Consider the following 24,970-nt stretch of genomic DNA (forward strand, 5'->3'; position numbering starts at 1 on the left):
TCTGCCTCTCAGATCACTCACACATACTTGAGACTCAGAAATAATATTTTCTCTCAAATAAGAATGAAAAAATAAAACATTTTAAGTTATCTGAAAAAAACATCTTGGGTTATAATTTTTTTCAGCTCATATTTAACAGGGTTATGAGTAATGAATATAGTTTTTTGGTTTTTGGTTTTGTTTTCATCTAACTGTTCAGTTCCTTGTTCTCAATGTGATAGTTTTTCAAGTATTGGGGAAATACTGGTTTTATTTAAAATCATATAAACTGATGTACTGCAGCATACCTACTTGTGAAGATGAGTATTGGAAAAGAGGTAAACAATACAGTGTGAGAACACTAATGTTGTGTGATTAGGGGAAAAGGCTCGAATTAGAGTATCACTGAGTTAGTAAATTCCTTTAACCAAAGACTGACAAGGAGTGACAAAGATAGCTAGTATTTAAATTAAAGAAGGCCTGGGGCACTTGGGTGGCTCAGTTGGTTAAGCATCTGACTCTCAATCTCAGCTCAGGTCTTGATATCAGGGTTGTGAGTTCAAGCCTCTACTTAAAAAAAAAAAAATTCAAGAAGGCCTAAGAAAACTTGGTAAAACATACCCATCTTAGATCAATAAAACATTATTCATTTGGTGATTCGTAAAAATAAATAGCCTTTTGTGATTGGATAAATAAAAGCAGGTTGAGAAAAGAGAAGATCCCTAAAAAACCTTGTAGAGGAGCTGGGCCTGTGAACTCTGAGGATATTCATGGATAATAGGAATATTTAACAATTTTTCTTCCTTCTATTAGAACTTTTTTCTCTTATGTCAAGCCATTAGTTAAGTATTGCTAAATGTTGTAGCCCAGGCTTAGCTGAGCTATGAAGGTTTAAGGGTCCAGCCTATGTCCAGGGGTGTGTGGACACTTGGAAGCCCACCAAATGGACAGGTGGGCTGCAGAAAAGGGAGGCAGCAGTCTGGAGCAAGATCAGCAGCAGATGTGGCTTCTAGCAACAGGGGCATGTTTGTGGACCATGTGAGCATTCCCCAGAGATTCACAGAAATACTGGTGAAAAGAACCCTGATAGGGAATAGATCTCTAGATGACAAGAGGAATTGGTTTTGCAACCTGGAATATCTAAGTTACTAAGGAGATAGGAAGTAGATAAATAAACATGTATTTGTTAAGTATTTAATTTAATCTATATTAGCAGTGTTTTACCTTATAGGCAATGGATATCTCTTAAAATCCAAGCTCTAGAATGCTGTTCGAGGCTGTTCTGCTTGGTTTAAGTCTAAGGCCAAGCTTCTAGGATTGCCTTCTGGAAAGTTGGGAACACATATTGCCATGAGGAAGTTATGGCAGGGGCTCTAGGGTCAGGGAAGACTTTCTGGTGGAGTTGATTCAAACTGAGTTGTGATGGACAAATCAGAATAGTCATATGGAAAATGTTGGATGAAAATAAGGGAATATTTGATAGAGAAAATAGCGTGTATATAGCACAGGTTGAGAAGTCAAAAGAGAAAAGAGGGCAGTGAATGGAAAAAAGAAGCCAAGGGAGATGGGCTCTAAAGAACAGGTGGAGATAAGACTATGTTGACAGGAAACAAGAATGGCCGTAGAAACAGATTTATCTGTAAATGGGAGGAAGGGGGCAAAGGGAGTTCAAGCTTGTGACTACTTTGTTTTCTGTTTCCCCCTCCTGAAGCAAGAAGTTGGGAGAAGGGCAAGGGGTACAAGGAAGTGTGTATTTATATGGATAGGTAGAGGGGTAGGTGGAAAAGAGAACAAAATATTTACCCTCTATACATTTTTATTGATACCAAGAGGAGGTAGGTGGCACTATGGTGTGGATCTCTGGGTCTGATTTCCAAACACAGGAGGGGCTTTTCCTTTCATATTCGTCTTATTTAAGTCTCTGCTTTCACAGTGAATAAATAATTCACAATCCAGAATATTCATAAGTGATAGAATTAAAACAGATTTTATTGATCTATAGCCAGCTCTAATGTGACCAGTGAATACCAACAGAATATACATCTGAAAATGCATATTTAAAACAATGAACAGTCAACTCTGCTGTGTACCAAACTCTGTGTAGACACACTTCATGCCCTCAAAAATTATAATTCATTCAGGGAGACAAACGCAGAATCTGTGATTGCAGATAAGCCAATAATGTTATTAAAATGCCATGGGAATAGAGAGAGGGAATAAAATCACAGAGAGAGATGAATAAACATATTTGAGTTAATATGTCTTTTTAAATTACTTCTATGTCATATGCTAGAGGGCCTTCCATGGAAAATCCTAGGTAGAAGGACACTCTTTCTATGTTTCCACCGCTTCTGAGTGGACCTGAATAAACAGGTGTTACTGGTATTTTAATTTTTTTCTCTGTTCCATATTCCATAGAGATTACCTTGCCTTCAGCCTGACCAGTTAGACGACACAGGAGGTCTTTGACTTCTTTTTTTTTCCAAACGTCACCACTCTGCCCGAGAGAATTTATATTTTGTACTTTATTGAAGTATTGTTCTATCTCAGCTTTGTGAACAAGACTGTGGAGACCCTTCTTCTTCCCCAGATAAAAGAGTGTGCTTGCCTGCTTGGACCTGCACATGCTCCTGTACTGTCTCTTGAAGGTTCTGTTTAAGGATGAAACATACTTTTCCATTAGTTTGGAATCTTCATCTAGGTCTTGATTTTCTGGCCAGAACAGAAGGCAGGCCAAGAAATAAGGGTCTGGATATTGATGACTTAGTCCTATGACTTGCAACACTTCTCGGAGCTGTTTTTTCAGTGTGGTAAGTGGTTGAATGGATTTGGAGTGGGGTTTTAGGCAATTAAGAATAATGTTGGCTAAAATGAAATTTAGTTTCTCCTTTGCCAGGTGTTTAGTTGGGTTTTGCTTCAATAGGAAAAAATATTTGTTCACTATATTTTCCATATTGGTTGCAGCGTCTTTGTGATTTGGATTAAGATATTCCAGGAGTCCAGAAAACCTATCTGCTTTCAAAGCTTCTAAACCTTTCCTGCATTTCTCTTCTTGGAGAAACTGACTCTCTTTGCCCTGTAATGGACCGAAATCCAAATGGCAGAAAAGTTCCATGTATTTCCTGAAACAACGAGTGATTTTTTTGCGTAATGAGATTTCTACTATTTCTTTTTGGGTGTTCTTCATTTTCAAAAGAACAATATAATCATCAAGGAAGTCAAAGCACCTTTTCAAATCTGATTGTAAATCTTGTAAGTAGGGTGTGAACTTGCTGAGAGCCAAATAATATTCACATTTTGGATTTATGGGAGTAAGTCCCTTTCCTGATAAAAATTCTACCAGAGCTTTTTTAGATAATTCATTTTCTTTGAGGAAATAGGGAGTGAGCTGGAGAATCTGAATAGTGTAAAGACCAACTTCGATTTCACCCAAGAAACCGGCTGTATTGTATGTGTCATATTTTCTTTGCAACTTCTGTGGTGCCCAGGCCTCTGTTTCATAGCCTTTCCTCTCAGTTTGCTCTTGGGATTTTTTGAAAGCTCTTGAGGCATTTTCAGCAGCTTCCAGGAGGTATGTTAGGTCATTAACAGTAATCAGATCATTAACAGTAATATCCTTGGAGTTCTTCCTTTCATCCAACCACCATTTGATTTGACTTTTGTAGACTTGACCAAGTGTATCTGAGATATAGGAATTTTTAGATGCTCTCTTCTTGGCCTGATTTGCCCAATCCAGAGCAATATTAAAATTCTTTTCTTTAATGTAGAAATATCTTGCTAAGGCCTGACAAATGAATGCATTTTGTGGGAATCGAACACTCCCTGCCACCAAGACCTTTTCAATTTCTTCATTCTTTAAAGCTTCGATTAATGGGGCAAACAAAGTGTCTGTTTCATCTCCATACTCCTTGCGCTGTCTTGTAAGCAGAAGAGTTTGCACATCATGTTGAAATTTTTCTCTTCCTATTCCAGAAACATAGAATAAATTTTCATTTAAGATCTTCAATGCAATTTGACATTTAGTCAAGTTATAGCTTTCTTCTAGTTCTTTCAGACAGAAAATGGCAATCAAAGGATGAATGATGCGCACACCTGTGTATCTCCCAAAATCTGCAACTTCTGTGTTTATTAGAAGTGTAGAATAGGCTCCCATCTTATCCTCTAGGCTTTCAGGTTCCCAGGGTATACTAGTGTATATGATTCCCAAAAATATTTCACACTGTGACACTGAAATTGTAGAATCAGTAACATAAGAGTTGAGTAAAGCCAGGAAGGAGATGAGTTGTGCTTCCTTGCTGTCAACATTCTGTCCTTTTAGGATATTCTTGACTACCTTTTCTATGTACATTTCATTAAAATTGCTCTTCATGATCATGAAGGAATAAAAGTTTTCACAGTTCTTGTGTTGCTTTTCAATTTCTTCCAGTTTAGCCTCAAAAGCTCTTTGTTCCTTAGGAGAAAGTTGGTAGGTTAGTGCAACACTGTCTGCTAATTTTGCAGTCTCATCAGGATTCTGGGATCTCATGCAGTTGAGGATAATTACCAGTGTTTTTTCATATCTCAAGCCCTTCTCTGCTAAAATGGAATCGATGGCATTCTGTAGGACATAAACATTTTCCTGGTCTTCAAAATCATCCACAAGGAGAAGTACAGGAAAGTAGTCTTCATGGCTGGTTGCCTTATAGGTAATCAGTTTGGTCACTTGTTCTACAATTTCTTCAAAGTCAGTTGTTTTGTTTTTTAACACAGCACATCTAAAGTTTTTCTTTAGGTCCCAGAGGACATTCATAGCTAACGTAGTACCCCCACAGCCTGGATGATGATAAAGATTGATAATTTTTGCAAATACTGGTTTAGGAGAGTCTGCCCAGCACTGTATCAGATCTTTAAGCTTTTCATAACTATCTCTTTTGACAAAAGCTGAAGAATAGTTTTCAGAAGAAAAATAGAAGTTCCACCAGGATACTTTGCCACCTCGATAAAAGTGTTCCTCTTTTGATGTCTTAAATTCTTGGAATTTAGATTTATCTTTCTCTATGTCTGTGTCTTTACACTCATTTTCACAGAGGATTTCCAGTGCAGTCAAGATATCCTCTTCCTTTTTCTCTAAGATAACGGAAGAAAATCCATGGGAAGGCAAAAATCTTCTTGATGACTGAGTCACTGGTTTTAGTTTAAGAATAGTACTGTTTATCAGTTCTAAATTTAAAGTGGAAATACTGTGGTTTGTTAATTCATCTGCCATTGTCAGTCTTGTTTGTAGCAGATCTTTCCATCGTTGATAAATCTGTGAGTTTACACAGATACACAATATATTTTCCATTCCTCTGAGAGCTTGATAGAAAGCACAGAAAGTTTCAATGAGGGGATCTCCTGGGCTTTCCACTGGAGAGAGTAATAGAAACACTACCAAAAATTTCCCTCTTGTCATTATATTTTCATCTGTGAGAAATAAAATCAACTTTCTGACTTCAGAAGCTCTTTCTCTATGCCATAAGTGTGGTTCTAGAGGCTTATGGCTCTCATTTTTCAAGTCTGATCTGCCATTGCAGAAGATCCAGCTGGGCTGCTGGTAAAGATTTAAACTAGAAATTTTCTCCCTTATGTTATTTGTCTTTTCTTCAAACTGATTTGGAAAGTGAAGATTTGCTACTCGGCTTTTTTTGTAAGCTTTGGCCACCCCCTTGCTCACAGATTCAGGATCAAACTCCAACACAGCAAACCACTTCATTTCCTTTAGAAAATCTAAGTTATTTGTTTGGTTTGGATGGCATTTATTTGTTACAAGAATGTACCAGCTGTAATATGAATTATCCAGTGAGTCTCGGTTGCCTATGAGAAGTTTGATAAGCTTTTGTCCTTCACTCTCCTTCTTATTTGCCTTCACCTCATATTCTTCTTCAGCCTCTTTTCTAGATGCTGCTAGTGACTTTAAATTTTGTAAAAATGCTTTGTAAGCTATATCCCGTTGCTTAACATTGGCCAGGATATCCTTAGAGCTGGCCCCATCTCTCACAAACAGTGAAGGATCTTGGTTTGGTTTCCATGTTTCATTTTTACAGTTCTGCATCCTAATTAAGAAATACTTTTCTTCACATACAGAGTGTTTTGGAATAACATCTACTTCTATGACAAATCTGTCAGATGGTGTATTGTTCTGCAGTAGAACTTCCACAAACCTTGGTTCCCGAATGCACTTCTTGGCTTCATTGACATCATCTTCAAAGTATTGTCTGATCGTTATATTGAAGTGGTCAATGAAGGCATCTTTACTGGTGACTTTCACCCCAACAATTTGTCCATGGGGTTTGTTCTTAACTCCAAAATGGATGGTGCCATTGGTGCGTGAATTAATACAAGCTGCTGCAAATCGGAAGACTTCATTGCTAAATTTCATCTTAATGTCCTTTTCTGTGGCTGCTTCTGTATTTGTGAGGGCTTTGAACTCATGTATTGGGTCTATGAGATTGAGTGGGCCAGTTTCAGGTTGTAGAATACTATGTTCTATGTAACGTTGGCTGTTATGGAACTGATCAAAAGGATATGGCATACAAGTCAACTGTTCAGTTTCTAGCTTATCCTGATTTTGGTCTTCAGTGGTTGTTCCTCCATTTAATGCATCTTCTTTCGAAAGAATTGATTTTTGTTTTTTGGTATCTCTGATCTCTCTGAGATCATGATTAAAATTGGGTAACCCTGATTTTTCATCTTCCTTTTTTGTCTGTTGTGGCTTTTTTGGGTGTTCTTGTAGGGATGGTTTTGTATGATCTAATTGTCCAGAATCCTGATTGTTACTTTCAGGGTACCTATTATTCAATCTGTTATATGTCCGTTTTATCAAAAGTGCTGGACCCCGTGGTAGCCCCATTTCTCTAAGGTCCATCTCAGTTAATTCCTGCAGGACTAATCCAGTTACTTCTTCATCGATCAGAATCTGCCCATATTTCTCATCAATCTTAAGGTCTTTGGTTACCCATTGTTTCACATTCTCTTTGGTCCAGTTGTTGGTCACTTCGGGTAGCTCTACTTTTTCACTCATTTCGAGCTTGCAGTTTTTCCTTGGAAAAAGTAATACGATAAGCATTTTAGTATTATGCTTAACGATTGAAATTACATAGTCAATTATGTACATAATTTTACACAAACAACATATATAAAATATTGTTCAAGAATGACTCTTAAAACTAGTTGATACTGGGGTGCCTGGGTGGCTCAGTCAGTTCAGCGTCTGACTTCAGCTCAGGTCATGATCTCACAGTCTGTGGGTTTGAGCCCCGCGTCAGGCTCTGTGCTGACAGCTTAGAGCCTGGAGCCTGCTTCCGATCCTGTGCCTCCCTCTCTCTCTGCCCCTCCCCCACTCTCACTTTGTCTCACTCTGTCTCTCAAAAGTAAATAAATGTAAAAAAAAAAAATTAAAAAAAAAAACTAGTCAATACTAATGTTTTATAGTCCCAATTAGTGCCCTTGTTTCCTAGGTGATTATAATTATTATCATGAAATGAGCAGTTGCTTCCAACTAGGGTCACATACACCTTTATCCATATAGTAATTATCCCTTTTAGGTTTAATTTGGTGAAAGTTGGGGTTTTGTAACTGTTTTTTGAATTTTTTTTAAATTTATATTTGACAGAGAGAGACAGAGTGTGAGTGGGTGAGGGGTGGAGAGAGGGAAGGGAAGTCACAGAATCTGAAGCAGGCTCCAGGCTTGGAGCTATCAGCACAGAGCCTGACGGGGGGCCAGAACCCATGAACCACAAGATCATGACCTGAGCTTAAGTTGGAAGCTCACCTGACAGCCACCTAGGTACAACAAGCGTTTTTGTAATTTAAAACCAGAATTTTAAGTAACAAGACATTGATTCCCATAGCTGAATATTGCAAATAAACTTTAAATATAAAACCAGATAAGTGGAGGTGGGTTGGGGAACAGAAAACTCCTTTCTCAACTAGGAAGATGGCCATCTTTGTTACATAGCAATGAAGCAATCAGCTACCTCATCACCTACTGTCTTTTGGAACTCAAGCTATTAGGCCACCAAGACAGAAAGAGATGTGGTAGCAAAATGTTAGGGAAGTCAATTTGCTTGGCTAATTCTTGTGGCTCTCAGAGATACCAAAAGAGTTAGCTGTATTTCAAACTGGCCTGGCCTGACTGAAATTAGATAAGAAAAATAGTATGAGTTTTTAACTTTGTTAAAACGATTTCAGCCTATGAAGCAACATTTTTCCAGATATATCTCCTGAGACAAGGGAAACAAAAGCAAAAATAAACTGTTGGGACTCCATCAAAATAAAAAGCTTCTGTACAACAAAGGAAACAATCAATAAAACTAAAAAACAACCTACTGAATGGGAGGAGATATTTGCAAATTACATACCTGATAATGGGTTCATATCCAAAATATAAAGAACTTATATGGGTCATTACAAACAACAACAACAAATAATCCAATTAAAAATGGAGAGAAGACATGAATAGACATTTCGCCAAAGAAGACATACAGATGGCCAACAGACATATAAAAAGATGCTCATCATCACTTATCATCAGGGAACTACAAATAAAAACTGCAATAAGAAAGGAGAAGAAGATGGCAGCAGAGTAGGAGGACCCTAGACTCATTATGACTCATGAACACAAGTAGTTAACTATCAAATCATCCTAAATATCCCAGAAATTGACCCCAAACAGCAGAATATACATTCTTTCAAGTGCTCACAGAACATCCTCTAGAATAGGTCACATATTAGGTCACAAAATAGGCCTCAAGAAATAAAAAAAGATTGAACTCATACTACATATTTTTTCTGACCATGACACTATGAAACTAGAAGTCAACCACAAGATAAAAATTGGAAAGATCACAAATACATGGCAGTTAAACAACATGCTAGTAAACAATGAATGGGTCAACCAGGAAATCAAAAAAGGAACTAAAAAATACATGGAAACAAATGAAAATGAAATCTCAAACAGTCTTTGGGATGCAGCAAAAGTGGTCCTAAGAGGGAGTATATACAATACAGGCTTACCTCAAAAGCCAGAAAAATCTCAAATAAACAGCCTAATCTTACACCTAAAGCAGCTAGAAATAGAACAACAACAACAAAAAAGCCTAAAGCTGGCAGAAGGAAGGAAATAATAAAGATTAGAGCAGAAATAAATGATATATAAACTTAAAAAACAATAGAACAGATCAATGAAAGCAGGAGCTGGTTCTTTGAAAAAAAAATAATAAAATTAATAAAATAAACCTCTAGCCAGACTTATCAAAAAGAGAAAGGACCCAAATTATTCACCATGATCAAATCGGATTTATTCCTGGGTTGCCAAGTGGTTCAATATTTGCAAATCAATCAATGTGATATGCCACCTTAATAAAATAATGGATAAGAACCATATTATCATTTCAATATATGCAAAAAAAGAGTTGACAAGCTACAACATCCATTCATGATAAAAACCTCAACAAAGTAGGTCTAGAGGGAACATACTTCAACACAATAAAGACCATATATGAATGGTCTAATATCATTATTAGATGATTTTATTAGATTTTTTATTTTTTATTTTATTAGATTTATTATTAGATGGAATTAGATATTCCAACAGCTAATATCATCCTCAATGGGGAAAAATTGAGAGCCTTTCCTCTACAGTCAGGAACAAGATGGGGATATCCACTATCACTACTGTTACTTAACATATTACTGGAAGTCCTAGCAACAGGACTTAGACAACACAAAGAAATAAAAGGCATCCAAATCTGTAAGAAAGAAGTAAGACTTTCACTATTTGCATATGACATGATACTCTATACATAAAACCTGAAAGACTTCACCAAAAAAAAAATGCTAGAACTGATAAATGAATTCAGTAGAGTTGCAGAATACAAAATCAATGTACAAAAATATGTTGCATTTCTGTACAGCAATAATGAAGCCACAAGAAGAGAAAATCAATCCCATTTTTAATTGCACCAAAAACAATAACATACCTGGGGATAAACCTAACCAAACAGGTGAAAAAAACCTGTACTCTGAAGAATTTAAAGCACTAATGAAAGAAATTGAAGGTGACGCAAAAAAAAAAAAAAAAAAAAAAAAAAAAGGAAAGACATTCCATGCTAATGGACTGGAAGAACAAATATTGTTAAAATGTCCATGTAACCCAAAGCAATCTACACATTTAATACAATCCCTATCAAAATACCAACAACATTTTTTCATGGAATTAGAACAAATAATCCTAAAATTTGTATGGAACTGGGGTGCCTGGTGCTCAGTTGGTTGAAAATCCAACTCTTGATATTGGCTCAGGTCATGATCCCTAGGTTGTGGGATTGAGCCCCATGTTGGGCTCCATGCTGAGCATGGAGCCTGCTTGAGATTCATTCTCTCTCTCTGCCCCACTCCCCCAGTTGCATGCTCTTTCTCTCTAAAATTAAAAAAAATTTTGTGTGTGTGTGTAACCACAAAAGACCTCGAATAGCCAAAGCAACCTTGAAAAAGAAAAAGCAAAGCTGGAGGCATAACAATTCTGGACTTCAAGTTATATTAGAAAGCTGTAGTAATCAAAACAGTGTGGTACTGGCACAAAAATAGATATGTAGATCAATGGAACGGAATAGAAAACCCAGAAATAAACCCATAATTATATGGTCAATTAATCTTCAAAAAAACCCAGTAAAGAATATCCAATGGGAAAAAGTCTCTTCAACAAATGGTGTTGGGAAAACTGGACAGCCACATGCAAGAGAATGAAACTGGACCTCTTTTTGCACCAAGCAAAAATAAATTCAAAATGGATTAAAGATCTAAAGGTGAAACCTGAAACCATAAAAATCCTGGAGGAAAACACATGCAGTAACTTCTTTCTATATATGCCTCCTGAGGCAAGGGAAACAAAAGCAAATATAAACTATTGGGACTTCATCAAAATAAAAAGCTTCTGTATGGCAAAGGAAACGATCAACAAAACTAAAAGGCAACATATGGAATGGGAGAAGATATTTGCAAGTGACATCTTATAAAAGGTTAGTATCCAAAATCTATAAAGAACTATGTAGACTCAACACCACAAAAATGAATAATCTAATTAAAATGGGCAGAAGACATGAATAGACATTTTTCCAAAGAAGACGTTCCAGATGGCCAACAGACATATGAAAAGATGCTCAGCATCATTGATAATCAGGAGATACAAGTCAAAACTGCAAGGAGATTTCCCCTCACACCTGTCAGAATGGCTAAAATTAACAACACAAGAAACAATAGGTATTGGTGAGCATGTGGAGACACAGGAACCATCTTGGACTATTGGTGGGAATGCAAATTGGTACAGCCACTCTGGATAACAGTATGGATGTTTCTCAAAAAGTTAAAAATCGAATTACTCTACAATCCAGCAATTGCACTACTAGGTATTTACTCAAAGAATACAAAAATACTAATTCAAAGGAATATATGCACCTCAATATTTATAGCAGCTTTATCTACAATAGCCAAACTATGGAAACAGTTCAAGTATATATCAAATGATGAATGGATAAAGAAGTGGTAAATATACAATGAAATATTACTCAGCCATAAAAAAATGAAATCTTTCCATTTGTAACAATGTGGATGGAGCTAGGGAGTATTATGCTAAGCTAAATAAGTCAGTCAGAGAAAGACAAATACCATATGATTTCACTTTGCCTTCAGTCTGCAGGACATACCTAGTCCTGAGCCAATTAGCAGAACTATGAGCTACTGGCACAATGAACATTAAAAACATATTTCATATGATCGATTCCATTCACTTTACAGTGTAGATCCAAGAGGTCTTTGAGGTTCCATAAGAATTAGTGCACATATCGCAACCAGAAATAAATATCATTTGTTTATTCACTCGACAAATTTTTATTGAGCACCTGTTAGGCATCATGCTCAAGAAAAATAGTGGTAACCAAAACAGATGTGGAGTTTTTTCATAGTACTTATAATCCAATGGAGCAAATTTAAAAAAGAAAAAAAAAGCCACACACATACATTCAAAACAGTTTATAATAATAAATTGTGATCGTGCTTTGTGTAAGACTCAATAACGGGCAAAGGACTGGGATCTGTGAGGAGGGGAGGAATGTCACTATGAAGAAAGTGGGGACATTGGACAGGTGAAGTTAAAGTGGGGCTTCTGGAGTAGGGTGGGAGGCAGGTAGAGGGAACAAGTCTGGGGGGCAGAGTGAAGAGAGTAAGGCATAGTCTACCTGGTAGGACTTCCAAAGTCCTATCTACAGGGTCCAAGGAGATGGGTGTGGTGGTGCTCCACAGTGGGCTGTCCGTGCTCCTGCTCCCAGATCCAGGTACTGGGTCTGCCAAAGAGAATTCCAGAGCAAAGGGAATTACTGACCAGGAGATGACTCCACACACCCCAGAGCCTGGATCCTCCTGCTTCCTCTGCAGAGGTCCTAAGTGTCATTTCAGATAAGGCTGAAGGGAGGGGTCCTGCCTTACCTGTTTACAAGCACTATATGCGGAATAGTAGAAGCAGTTATTAGTAAACATAATCCTAATGAAAGATTTTTTGAGGTCACTTTGGAGAAAAGTTTGAATAAAAAATGACTACTGTATTATTTTTAAATTTTTAAACTTTTATTTTTGAGAGGTGGGGGAGGGAGGGGCAGAGAGAGAGAGAGAGGGAGACAGAGGATCTAAAGCGGGCTCTGTGCTGTCAGCAGACAACCTTATGAGGGGCCCAAACTAATGAACCACGAGATCATGACCTGAGCTGAAGTCGACGTTTAACCAAACTTGCTTTTTTATATATTTAAATATATGTTGACCTCCTTTTGTAGGTAGCTGAAGGGAAGAGGCACTCATGCCCTCAGACACTTCCTGTCACAATTTTTGGTGGCTCAAATGATCCTTCAATACACTTTCTCCCTCTTGACTGCCTCTTGTCTAATGATCTTGACCTCCCCCCAACTCCAGTCTTAACAGTCACATCATTGACCTTATGATAACTGTTATGGGTTGAATTATGACCACCTCCCTCAAAAAACCTATGTGTTTGTGATAGGTGAAAGGAAAGGGCGTCACTTATGTCAAGAGGTTTTAAAATGGAGCCATTAAGGAGATGGGCCATATACATGCCCTCACTGGAGGAACCATGAACTTTTAAACCTGGCCCAATCAAAAGTATTCCAAGGACTTAGCCCAAATTTTCTACTTGCTAGGAAGAGGTTTTACTTAGTGATAGCCTTAGCAATCAGTTATATTCAGTCAAGATTAGCTTTCTGCCACCAAAAACAATCAAAAATTCTTTTTTAACATTAAAAAATTTTTTTTGTAATGTTTATTTTTGAGAGAGAGAGAGAAACAGTGTGATTGGGGAGAGGAAGAGAGAGAGGGAGACACAGAATCCGAAGAAGGCTCCGGTCTCTGAGCTGTCAGCACAGAGCCAAATGTGGGGCTTGAACTCAAGAACTACAAGATGGGCCGAAGTTGGACGCTTAACCGACTGAGCCACTCAGGTGCCCCTTTAAAATTTTTTTTTTAATGTTTGTTTTTTTTTGAGAGACAGAGAGAGACAGAGCATGAGTAGGGGAGGGACAAAGAGAGTGGGAGACACAGAATCTGAAGCAGGTACGAGGCTCCAAGCTGTCAGCACAGAGTCCGATGCAGGGCTCGAACCCAGAAACTGTAGATCGTGATCTGAGCTGAACTCAGACACTTAACCGACTAAGATCCCCAGTCAAAAATCCTTTGTAAGCAACATTATGAATATGAGCATTCCCTTTTTCCCTTAAAACCCCCTGACTTTTGCTTAGTGGGACACTATGTGGGTTGCTACCTAAATCTGTGTATCCCAAAGTACATATTCTTTGGTCCCAAATAGACACTCTTGCTTAATTATTACCTCCTGACAAGTTTAGGTTGATGTGACAAAGTCCTAGCCCCACTACCTTGGAATGCAGCCCTTTTGGACATAGAGTCATTGCCGATGTTTACAGGAAGCCATTAGAGTGGGCCCTAATTCAGTATAACTGGTATCTTTATAGGAAGGGGAAATTCAGACACAGAGGCACACACACACATGGAGAACACCACGTGCAGAAGAAGGCAGGGATAGGGGTGATCTGTGAGCCAAGGAATGCCAGAGATTGCCAGCAAACCACCAGAAGCTAGAAGAAAAGCAAGGAACGTATTCCAGTTTACAGCCCTCTGCGGGAAACAATCTCACCAACATCTTGATCTTGAAGACTTCCAGCCTCCAGAACTGTGAGATAATACATTTCTGTGATTTAAGCCACTCACTTTGTGGTACTTTGTTACAGCAACCCTAGCCAACTAATAGAATCACTAATGGCTACAAGCCTTCCAGCATCTCAGATTCAAATACCTCCCTCCTGCATGTCCTCACTGCTTCTCCCTTGTAACTAGCTTGACTTTCTTTGTTCATTCATTGTAATCACTTGCTCTGTCCTCCCTCCTCTTGTACTCTGTCTGTGTCAACTCGGTGGAACATGGCTGGACATGACCCTCCATAACCTGCCTGGTCTCACTTTACAGTCATGACCACTGTCCTCCAGCAGGCTGTTAAATGCTCTGAGCTACCATCCTGTTTCCCTGCTATATTCACTCTCTCACTGTCTTAAATGGCTATTTCACACATTCACACAAATCTCCAACACCTCCTCACCATTGTCACTTTCTGCTATAACCCTGCTTCCTATTGCAACTAGGAAACTGAAACAATCAGAAGAGAGCTTCCTTGAGCTCCTAAAACCACATCTACCACTGTACTGCTTCTTGACTTCTCTTCTGTTACTAAGTCCATACATTCTATTTTAGTTTCTGTTCTTTGAACAGACTGTCTATAACTCCCTGCTCTAGAGAGGAGACCCACGCATCTCTGGGCATCTCTTCTGGAAATGCTCTTGTCATTCTCCACAGATGTGCTCTGTCCAGGTCTGTGGCAATATCTTCTCTTAGTCAGAGTCCTTTCTCACCTTCTCCTCTGGGTACCCTGGATATTACAAGGAAAGGCTCTAGATTTTCTCTTCTGATATAGCCAGTGAGTATACCGATCCCACTAGACTCCAGCACTCTACAAGGAGTGTGTGTCCATGTATAATGTGGGGATGTGGAAGGGCTGGTCTTTGAGCCACCTGCCAGGGAGACATTTTCTCCTTTATTGTTTGAATTCTGCTGGGAATTACAGGGAGATGGGAGCACTCTTCTCAAATTGGAAGTGCATCTGTCCTCCCCAAATCTGTTTTTAATCTGTACTTTATCTCACAGGTTCCCCACTGTTCAAAGATGAAGACCCTTTATAACAGTAAAAACTTTCTCAGCTGCCCACTACTATGATGAGAGCTGAGACGATTCATAATGATTTGAAGTTACTATATATTTGGTAATGCTTTCACATAAATTTTGCACTCTGTCAATTATACAAGCATCTTATATTGTCTATGATCCATATTTGGATCATTTATTTAATTCAAGATGACCATGATTTGGGCAAAATGCTTTAATAATGCTTTGGTATAACTCTTTGGCCCAATAAGTGTATTATTCAACCTTGTTTTGGGTGATGATTCCTTAACATTTATGTAGAACTTTGACATATTTCACTGTTCTGAGGCTGACAAAATCATTTCATGAACATTATCTGATTAGATTCATGTCCTGAAGTGTTGGCATATTTTTTAAATATGAGGGACCTTTATGTATAACAAGAAGTTACATAGTATAAATAAAGGGGAGGGGTTGTGATCAGGAAAACAATGTTGTGATTAATTATGTCTCCTCTCAGCCAACCTGTTTTCATTGTATAGGAGCATGGGACAGAACCAGTGCTGTCTTGGTTGTTGTTTGCTTTTGTTCTGCTTCTTCAAAAGAAAAGCATGTAAAACCTTAAGGTCTGAAATGGATAAAGGTGTTGCTCTGCTTGGAATTGGGGAGAAGACCTCTACCTTATCTCCTTTATTATGTTCTGGGAAATTTTGAACCCCAGAGTTCTCCTTATGAGTACTCGATTCAGGACCCCTTCCTTCCTTCCTTCCTTCCTTCCTTCCTTCCTTCCTTCCTTCCTTCCTTCTTTCCTTCCTTTCTTTTTCTTTCTTTCTTTCTTTCTTTCTTTCTTTCTTTCTTTCTTTCTTTCTTTCTTTCTTTCTTTCTTTCTTTCTTTCTTCTAGAGAGAGGGAGAGAGAGAAAGGAAGGAGAGAATCCCAAGCAGGCTCTGCACCATCAGCAGAGAGCCTGACACGGGGCTTGATCTCACAAACTGTGAGACATGACCTGAACTGAATGAAATCAAGAGTTAGACACTTAACCAACTGAGCCAACCAGGCGCCCTCAGGACCCATTTCTTAAGGACTTTTATTTTCTCACTTTGGGGTTGATCAGGAAGGATCAAACCAAACAGCTTTTAGGGCAAGCAGTGGTACCCACCCCTGCCTCCAGGAAGCTGGGTCTCAGCAGCCCACAAGTATCTTTGCCTCTTGTAAAGAATGCTCACAATTGGAGATCAGCAAGCCTACTGTTCTTCAGAAATGAAACTGCCAAACAAGTTGGTTATATTTTCTGGAAGTGCACGTTAAAATGATGTATTTCCTCCCATAGTCTTTGTACAAGCTAGTTGTAAAGGAAAGCCTTAAATAAAATGATTAGAGGTGCCTGGCTGGTTCAGTCAGAAGAACATACAACTCTGGATCTTGGGGTTGTGAGTTCAAGCCCCATTTTGGGTGTAGAGATTACGTAAATAAATAAATGTTTTAAAAAATAAAATAATTAGACTTCGGTGGGTCTAATCTTTAACTTTGATATCATCTTGAGTTATACAAGACAGGGTTTGACATAGCTGCACATGGCTATAATTTTCTACACAGGTTGCTATGCTTCGATTCCTGATCCTCTGATCAACATTTTACTTAGGTCTTTCTAGACTCATCTCTGGAGACTTCCACTTTCAGAAACACTCTGCATCATGGTAGTTGGAAGGTTTCTTTCTTAAAGAATTCTTCAGGGGCACCTGGGTGGCTCAGTTGGTTAAGTGTCTGACTTCGGCTCAGGTCATGATCTCACAGTTTGTGAGTTTGAGCCTCGCGTTGTGCTCTGTGCTGACAGCTCAGAGCCCGGAGCCTGCTTCAGATTCTGTGTCTCCCTCTCTCTTTGTCCCTCCGCTGCTCATGCTCTGTCTCTCTCTGTCTCTCAAAAATAAATAAGCGTTAAATTTTTTTTTAAGAATTCTGCAGCCAGTGCAAGTTACATCTAGCGATACATACATGTTACAAACAGGAATATTTCTCATTCCTTTAAAGTCGTTTCATTAGAAATAGCTCATATGCACTTGAAAATATGTTCATTTTCAAAGTTCTACTCTATGTTTTAGACTTAGTTTTTAAAGACAGCTTTTTAAAGAAATTTGATGAAACAGGTATCTTTAATGATTAGAAACTCACTGAGACTTTTCTGAAAACTTCCTTTTTATATCAGCAACTTGAAATAACTCTTTGTGAGGTTCTTTGATCTCAAGCTATTAGATTAGTTGTCTTTTCTTGAAAATTTGCGAGAGTCATGTCCTGGAAAGCATCTGTGAGGAAATACAGATGTAGGCAGAACAGATCTGGTCCTTTTCCAGTTTGCCTTTTGTTGAGAATCTGTTACATCAAAAAACAAAATGATATCACAGAAAATTAAAATGGAATTGATTGGATTGTTGCTTAGGAACTCTGTGAGACAGATTTTCCCCCTAACTTCCTATTGTGAAAAGTCAAACATGTACAAGATTTGAAAGAATAATGAAAAGAACATCCTCCATTAAGATGGCATCACCCCCTGTATTTAAATACTTTTTTTTTTTAATGTTTATTTTTGACAGAGAGAGAGAGACAGAGCATGAGCGGGGGAGGGGCAGAGAGAGAGGGAGACACAGAATCTGAAACAGGCTCCAGGCTCTGAGCTGTCAGCACACAGCCCGACGCGGGGCTCGAACTCACAGACTGTGAGATCATGACCTGAGCCGAAGTCGGACGCTCAACCGACTGAGCCACCCAGGCGCCCCTTAAATACTTTTAATGAATTAAACAAACATCCAAAAATCTGTTGCAGGCATTCTCTTCCCCTTCTTCCACATTCCACATTCAATGTGGTGCAAATCCTGTAGGTTGTCTCTCTAAAACACATCTGGCATCTCCACCACTACCAACCCGTCCAAGCCCCCACCTCTCTCCTGGATGTCAGGAGCAGCTCCCTCACTTGTTTCACTCTTGCTCTTATTGATCCTGCTGGAGACTTCTCAAAATAGCAGCCAGAGTGACCCTGTTCAAATGTAAATCACATGCTAATATTCTGTTCAGTCCCTCCAGTGGCTTACCATTTGACTCAGAGTGAAAGCTGAGCCCTTTATTATAAACTATAAGGCCTCACATGACCTGGCACCCTGTTACCCTTCTGATATTAAATATTTTTTTCATTTCCCTTTCTAAAGCTGGTCCAGCCCCTTCTTGTTTCTTGCAGGAAGAACCTACTTCTGCTTCTGGCATTATCCTTGCTTCCTCTCTGTGGGATGCCCTCAGATACCTGCAGGGCTCACTCCTTCCCTTTGCTTATGTCTTTCATCACATGTCACCTTCTTACTGAGGCATGGTTGGCCAGCCTGCTGAAAACTTTATTCCATCTCCAGTATTTCCTGTTCTTCCTCTGTTATTTTTTTCCCTTAAATATATATACTTGGGATTTATCACAATAAAGTATTCCACATACTCCTACCTATTTATCTTGTTTCTTTTTCTGTCCCACCCATTATTTCTGTGTACTTCATGAGGATCAGGAGTTTTTACATGTATTTACTATTTTACAGTGCTTAGCACAGAGTAGCTTTTAACAAAAAATTTGTTGAATGAATAACATTTTCTCAGAGTAGTTTAAAGTAACAAATTTTTGACAACTCTTGAATTAGCTATGTCTGTGGGTCAAAGGACCAAACGACTGCTCATTTCACTAGGGCAGTTCTTTCACTCGGTTTGAATCTCACACAGAAATCTAGACATTCTTACTGGGCTGTTCGTTAGGGCGAGAACTAGTTCTAGCTTCAATCACCTGGTCACAAGGAAAGAAAAGGAAATTTTGTCAAAAGGAAAGGAGGGCTAATAAGTATGTTTTCTCCTTCAGTCCTTCTAGGTACCCTAGTTTCATAATATCCTGTATCATTTCTGCTGTGTCACTCACAGTTTCCAAATAAGGTCATTTCTCATACTGGACTAGGTCTCTCTCTCTCTCTCTTTCTTCCGGGTCCTCAGTGTCAGAGCCTCAGCACCTCTGCTGTTCTCATCTGCTGCCTCTGCTCTGGAAAGCTGATCTCCTCGTGAGGGACTTACCCCCTTCCCACAGACACACCCTGCTCAGATCGGCTGCAAAACTTCTCTTAGCCAGAGTTCTCTTTCAGTAATTTAACCGTCCACCCTTTCTCTGGATATCTCAAAGACTGAGAGGACAGACTTAAGGTTTCTCTTTTGTTTTAGCCAGTGATTATAGCAATTCCATCAAGGCCCAACATTCTAAAGTTTATTATTTTTAAAATTTTTCGTAATCTCTACACGCAATGTGGGGCTTGAACTCACGACCCCAAGATCAAGAGTCACATGTTCTTCTGTGAGCCAGCCAGGCACCCCTTTTAATTTTTTTAACTTTATTTAAAAAATATTTTTTAAGGCCCAACATTTTAGAAATGAGGCAGCACATCAGAAATTTCCCTCTGCAGTATATCCCTTCTTCTCACAGCTTTTATGCCTCTATACAGCCAGCAACTCACTGTGTGCTGTGTCCAGTGCTGCAAGGGTAACTTTGTGCCACCTAAGAGGTGGCAGCTTTCTCTTGCTTCAGATTCTGCCAGTAGATACCAGGGATATAGAAACACTGTTCTCAGATAAGGTCACAGACATTTATTCCCCAAATCTGGAGTCTTTCCTTTTGTTAAGTGGAAAAATCGGCAATACCTTGACTTAATATGATACACTAAACTCTTTACTAATATCTTGGACCTATTATAATGTCAAAAGGTTCTCAACCTCCCTCTCCTCTCATGACAGCAGTTGTGAACATATAATGATTTGAACTTACTATATTCAATAATGCTTTTAAAATAGTTTGTACCTTATCAGTTATAAGAGCATCTGCATATATATTGTTGGAGCTAAGCAAAGATCAAAATGACTGGTGTGGACAAATTTTGAGATTGACTTGACATAACTCTGGCTTCCTGGGGGCCCTCATCTTCCTGTTTTGAAACAATTGTGAACACAAATCTTATCAGTAATACCATTAATTATTAGCAAAGGAGCTACAGGATGCCATCCTCCAGCAACTGCTCCAGTTTTCTCTCTTTAGGTGTTGAACAAGAAATACCAAATCATCAGAGTGCATGGTTAGGGTCAAGCACTGGTGCCCACCCACCCTCATCTCAGGGGCGTCCTCAGAGCATCCCAGATATCTATGCCCCAAGCAGTCCTGTTCTGTAGGACTCAGAACTGATCATCAGGGAGAGGCTGTGCAGGATTCTGATGCTAGTCTGGGAGGGCTACACATCTCCCCCTGCTGGTCTGAAGAAACGAAACCATACACAACACAAGTTAAGTTTCATTTCCTGGTTAAGTTTCCATTTTCAGTTTTTAACTAGATTGCTGTAAAAAAAAATGAATGTGAAGGGACTTCTTACAAAGAAAAATAGTCTTTGGAGAGTGTTATCTTTGATTAAATGTAAAGCTTCTAATAACATCTTAAGTTACGGAAGACAGAATTTTACAGTTTCACATGACCACAGGTTCCTTTACAATCTTTAACGTTTACATTCCTGAACTTTGCATTGTTTTTCTGTTGTCTTTCCTACTGCCCTGTGGGACCATAAGGTTCTCACCACTACAAGTACACTTAACGGTACATTTCTTTCTAGAAGAGCATTCACAAAGTTAGCCTCAGTTAAATATGTTGCTACATATTTAATCTATTGATATTTCTAATTACTTTCAACATTTTTACAAGCAATCATTTATGTATAAACACAAGTATTTATATAAAAAGTACAGCTGGGATTTTAAAAAATAGCCACACCATCGGCAGAAAATTTAAAGGTTTACTGATTCTGTAACTTACCAGGATTTTCCTGAAAACTTCTTTTTATATTGAAAAGTTGAAGCTGTTGATTTCAACCTTTGTTTTCTTAATCCTTTCCTAGTGGGCAGGAGAAATAAGATTGTAAGATCCTTTTAGAAATCCAAACAATGAACTTGTGGAGTTCTCTGGTCTCCCAATACGCCGACTCCTCTGACCGTGTGTGAGATCAGCAGTGAAGAAGCCGAATGAGGAAGTTAGAAATGCAGTCAGTTTCAGTTTTGCTCAGGAATGGTTTATTTGGACTTGGAAGGATGTAAAATATCAAAAAGTTAACACCTCATAAAATTATCAAAAAAATTTGAACCATTGCTTAGAAACTATTCATCAGACAGTATTTTAAGTCATAAGAGTTCAGAAATTGTGGTGGTGGGGACCCTATGGAAAAAACATATAAATACAGAAGAAAACATTAAAATCTCAATGTGATTTAAGTGCCTGTTATGGGATGAAGTGTGCTCCTCCAAAATTCATTTGTTGAAGTCCTAACCCTCAGTACCTCAGAACGTGACTGTATTTGGAGATAAGGTCTTTAAAAAAGTTTATTTATTTATTTTGAGAAATAGAGCAAGACAGTGCAAGCAGGGAAAGGGCAGAGAGAGAGGGAGAGAGAGAATCCCAAGCAGGCTCTATGCCCAGCACAGATCCTGACACAGGGCCTGGTCCCATGACCCTGGGATCATGACCTGAGCCAAAACCAAGAGTCAGATACCTAACTGACTGAGCCACCAGGTGCCCTGAGATAGAGTCTTTAAAGAGATATTTAAGTTAAAAAGAGGTCACTAGGGTGGGCTCTTATCTAACATGACTGGTGTCCTTGTAAGAAGAGATTAGGATATAGACACACACACACACACACACACACACACACACACACACACACACACAAAAGACTACATGAAGATGCAGGGAGAAGACAGGCATCTATAAGCCATAGTGTTTCCCAAAGTTGTCACACCAGTTTACAGTCCTATTAGTAGTGTTAGTAAGAGTTCTCCTTATTCTACATCCTTGCTAACTCTTGGTATTATGAGACTTTTTTTTTAATGTTTATTTATTTTTGAGAGAGAGAGAGAGAGAGAGCGAATGGGGGAAGGGCAGAGACAGAGGGAGACACAGAATCCAAAGCAGGCTCCAGACTCTGAGCTGTCAGCACAGAGCTTGACACCATGCTTGAACTCACGAACTGTGAGATCATGACCTGAGCCAAAGTCAGACACTTAACCAACTGAGCCACACAGGTGCCCCTAGAGACTTTCTAATTTTTGTCATTCAAGACCATGTGAAATCCTATCTTGCTGTGGTTGTAATTTCCATTCCCTTATTATTAGTGAGGTTGAAAATTTTTACGATGGTGCAAAAGTGATATGCATTCAGTAGAAGCCATACTTCAAATTTTGAAATATTTTTCATAAGTTTAGGGCTATTTATGCTTCCTCTTCTGTGAAGTTCCTGTTCACGGTTTTTGTACATTTTTCTATCAAATTAGTCATGTTTTTCTTATTTGTTTTAGGATGCTTTACTATATCAATTCATACTAGAAAGTTTCCAGTTAAAGAAAATACTAGAAAATTTCCTGCTAAGACTCTTTTGTGAAAAATTTCAAAACACTTGGTACCAAGATGTTTATACAAAGATATTTGCTGAAGCATGTTGATAATAGCAAAGAAAAATTGGCAGTACCCTAACTGACTATAAATAGGAATTGGTAATATAGTCATATAAATGAAATACAGCCATTAAAATTTTTTTAAAACAGAATGATTTCCAGAATCCAAGGGAAATAATTCAGGAGTAGGATAGGGTATATTGTACACTCCTGTTTGTGTAAAAAAATTTTTTAAGTATGTAACAATATATAAACATAGACTCTGCATACACACATGTACACATAAGCTGGTATAGGCATAAAAACTTTTGAAAGTTAGCGGGAAATTATATCATTACATCTGACAAAAGAGACTGGGGCTTAGGGATAAGAAGAAATTTACTTTTAACTATATTTCTTTCTGTTCTATTTTTTCCATGTCATCTATTACTTTTATTTATATTTTATTTATTTATGAAAAATTTGGACTTGTTAGAATGTATGATATAGATATACACGTGTAGGAAGAGTGAGAAGTCTTGGATCATTCCGAAATTTTTAAATTTGAGAAACAAGTCGAATGGTGGCCCAACAAATCAAGGATGGGAATATAGGAAAAACATGTTGAGGGGTCAGGATTATGAGTTAAGATTATTTTAAACTTGTGTCAATTGTCCTGTCTGTTGCTTCTTTTATATGTAATATTCTCCAGTGAAAAATTTATCATTGAGCTCATCTTTTCATAGCAGCAAAAACAGAATGGCAACTAGGGCCTGTTGTTTGTTTAAGAGATCACAGTGTGTTCTGGGAAGAAGATGAATGGGCAACCCAAAACTACGATAACTATGACAAGTATAACCAGGCTTACATAATCCAAAAGATTAACAGCTGGAGAGCAGATGTCAGTTACCATTTAGATAATTATGTTCCTATAGCCAGTTTTGAGGTCTAAGCCAACTTGCTCTTCATAAAGTCCCTGTAGTGCTATAACAAATAAATATGATAAATATTTCCTCAGTTCTTCCCCACAGGGACATGCACTCATTTACTTGAATGTACAGTGAAGAAAGAGGATTACCTAGACCTCTTGAGGATTGTTGGATATAAGTTCTGAGATGACACTAATGCCAAGGATCCAAAATGCCACTGTGGTCCTCTGGTTAGAGTGGGGGCTCATGGAGGAAACAAATAATAGAGTCATGGCACAAGTCCATCTCACAGGTAGATCCAATGCATTTGCAAACTCACACTGGTTACTTCTCCAGTCCAAGAGTACACAACTGTGACAAAGATTCTTATCAGCTCACAAAACTCTTACATTGGTTTCATGACCTATCAAACAAGTGTCATTACAGTAGAGTGGACCAAATAGAAGCTCCTAAAGTTGCCCATACATCCTCCTGCCAAGACAGTGAATAAGGAAGCAATATGTTATCCTGAGGAGAGTTGCAAAGATTAGCACTCCTATCAAAAACATAGCAAAAGAGTGAGTAGTGGGCCTCATTTCTCCGTTCAAATCTTTTATATGACCCTTGCAAAAGTAGATAAATCAAGCATATGGTGGTGGACTATCATAAGCTCAACTAAATGGTAGTCCCAACCATAGCTGCTCTGCCAGATTTGGTATCTCTACTGCAACTGATCAACACAAACTCTGGGACTTGATATGCAGCTCTTGATCTGGTTAATGTATTACTTTCAATCTCTGTCAGTAATTGCAGTCAAAAACAACTTGCATTTAAACTGCAAGGAGAACAATACATATCCATGCAGTTGCTCTGGATTACAGTAAGTCTCTTAATGTAGTTTTAATATGGTCTGCAAGAACCTGGATCATGTGGCTATTTCATAAAACATATTTGTCCACTATGTTGGTAATATCACGCAAATTAGTCTTTCTGTATGGGAAATAGCAAATACTCTGGATTCCTTAGTAAGACAAATACATGCCAGAAGGTGAAAGATGCACCACACAAATTCAGGGCCTTGTTATATCAACAAAGTTCTTAGGGATTATATGGTCTACAGAGTCTAGGTAGAGGAAGAAGAAGTTCTGTAGAAGATCCAGAGTGTGGTGTAAGCTGCTCTGCTATTCAGGCATGTGGCCCAACAGATTCCATGATGCTAGAGCTATCCATTGTGGATAAAAATCCTTCGTAGAGTCCCTAGAAAGGCCTAATATGAGAGACACATGCAGATTCTCCAGGGTTGTGGACTAGTAGCAGGACTTTTGTAGCAGAGAAC

The 24,970-nt window shown here is 38.5% G+C and overlaps 1 protein-coding gene and 1 long non-coding RNA gene across 4 annotated transcripts in view; one reads left to right on the plus strand and one right to left on the minus strand.

Moving 5' to 3' along the window:
• Positions 1-269: 269 nt before the first annotated feature.
• Positions 270-21,305, minus strand: SAMD9L (sterile alpha motif domain containing 9 like). 2 transcript variants are annotated; one of them, XM_042917782.1, is made up of 4 exons: positions 21,121-21,305; positions 17,433-17,630; positions 12,231-12,335; positions 270-7,037 (listed from the first exon to the last, which is right to left on the minus strand). In XM_042917782.1, exon 4 carries the CDS (start codon positions 7,016-7,018, stop codon positions 2,246-2,248), a length of 4,773 nt encoding a protein of 1,590 aa, XP_042773716.1. In that variant the 5' UTR covers positions 7,019-7,037; positions 12,231-12,335; positions 17,433-17,630; positions 21,121-21,305; the 3' UTR covers positions 270-2,245. The 2 variants fall into 2 exon arrangements, with proteins under 2 accessions (XP_042773716.1, XP_042773724.1); XM_042917790.1 differs by lacking the exon at positions 17,433-17,630.
• The window catches only part of LOC122207707, a 47,735-nt gene continuing 36,406 nt past the window's right edge, over positions 13,642-24,970 (plus strand). For both annotated transcript variants that reach the window (XR_006196976.1, XR_006196977.1), the window contains exon 1: positions 13,642-14,244. This is a non-coding gene — a long non-coding RNA (uncharacterized LOC122207707). The remainder of the gene's footprint in view (positions 14,245-24,970) is intronic.

The sequence above is a fragment of the Panthera leo genome, chromosome A2 (assembly GCF_018350215.1).
Source record: "Panthera leo isolate Ple1 chromosome A2, P.leo_Ple1_pat1.1, whole genome shotgun sequence".
In the NCBI taxonomy this organism is placed as follows: Eukaryota; Metazoa; Chordata; class Mammalia; order Carnivora; family Felidae; genus Panthera; species Panthera leo.

Bases quoted from the DNA above. Each gene is read 5' to 3' on its own strand.
- SAMD9L (XM_042917790.1), bottom strand. From the start codon at position 7,018: ATGAGTGAAAAAGTAGAGCTACCCGAAGTGACCAACAACTGGACCAAA.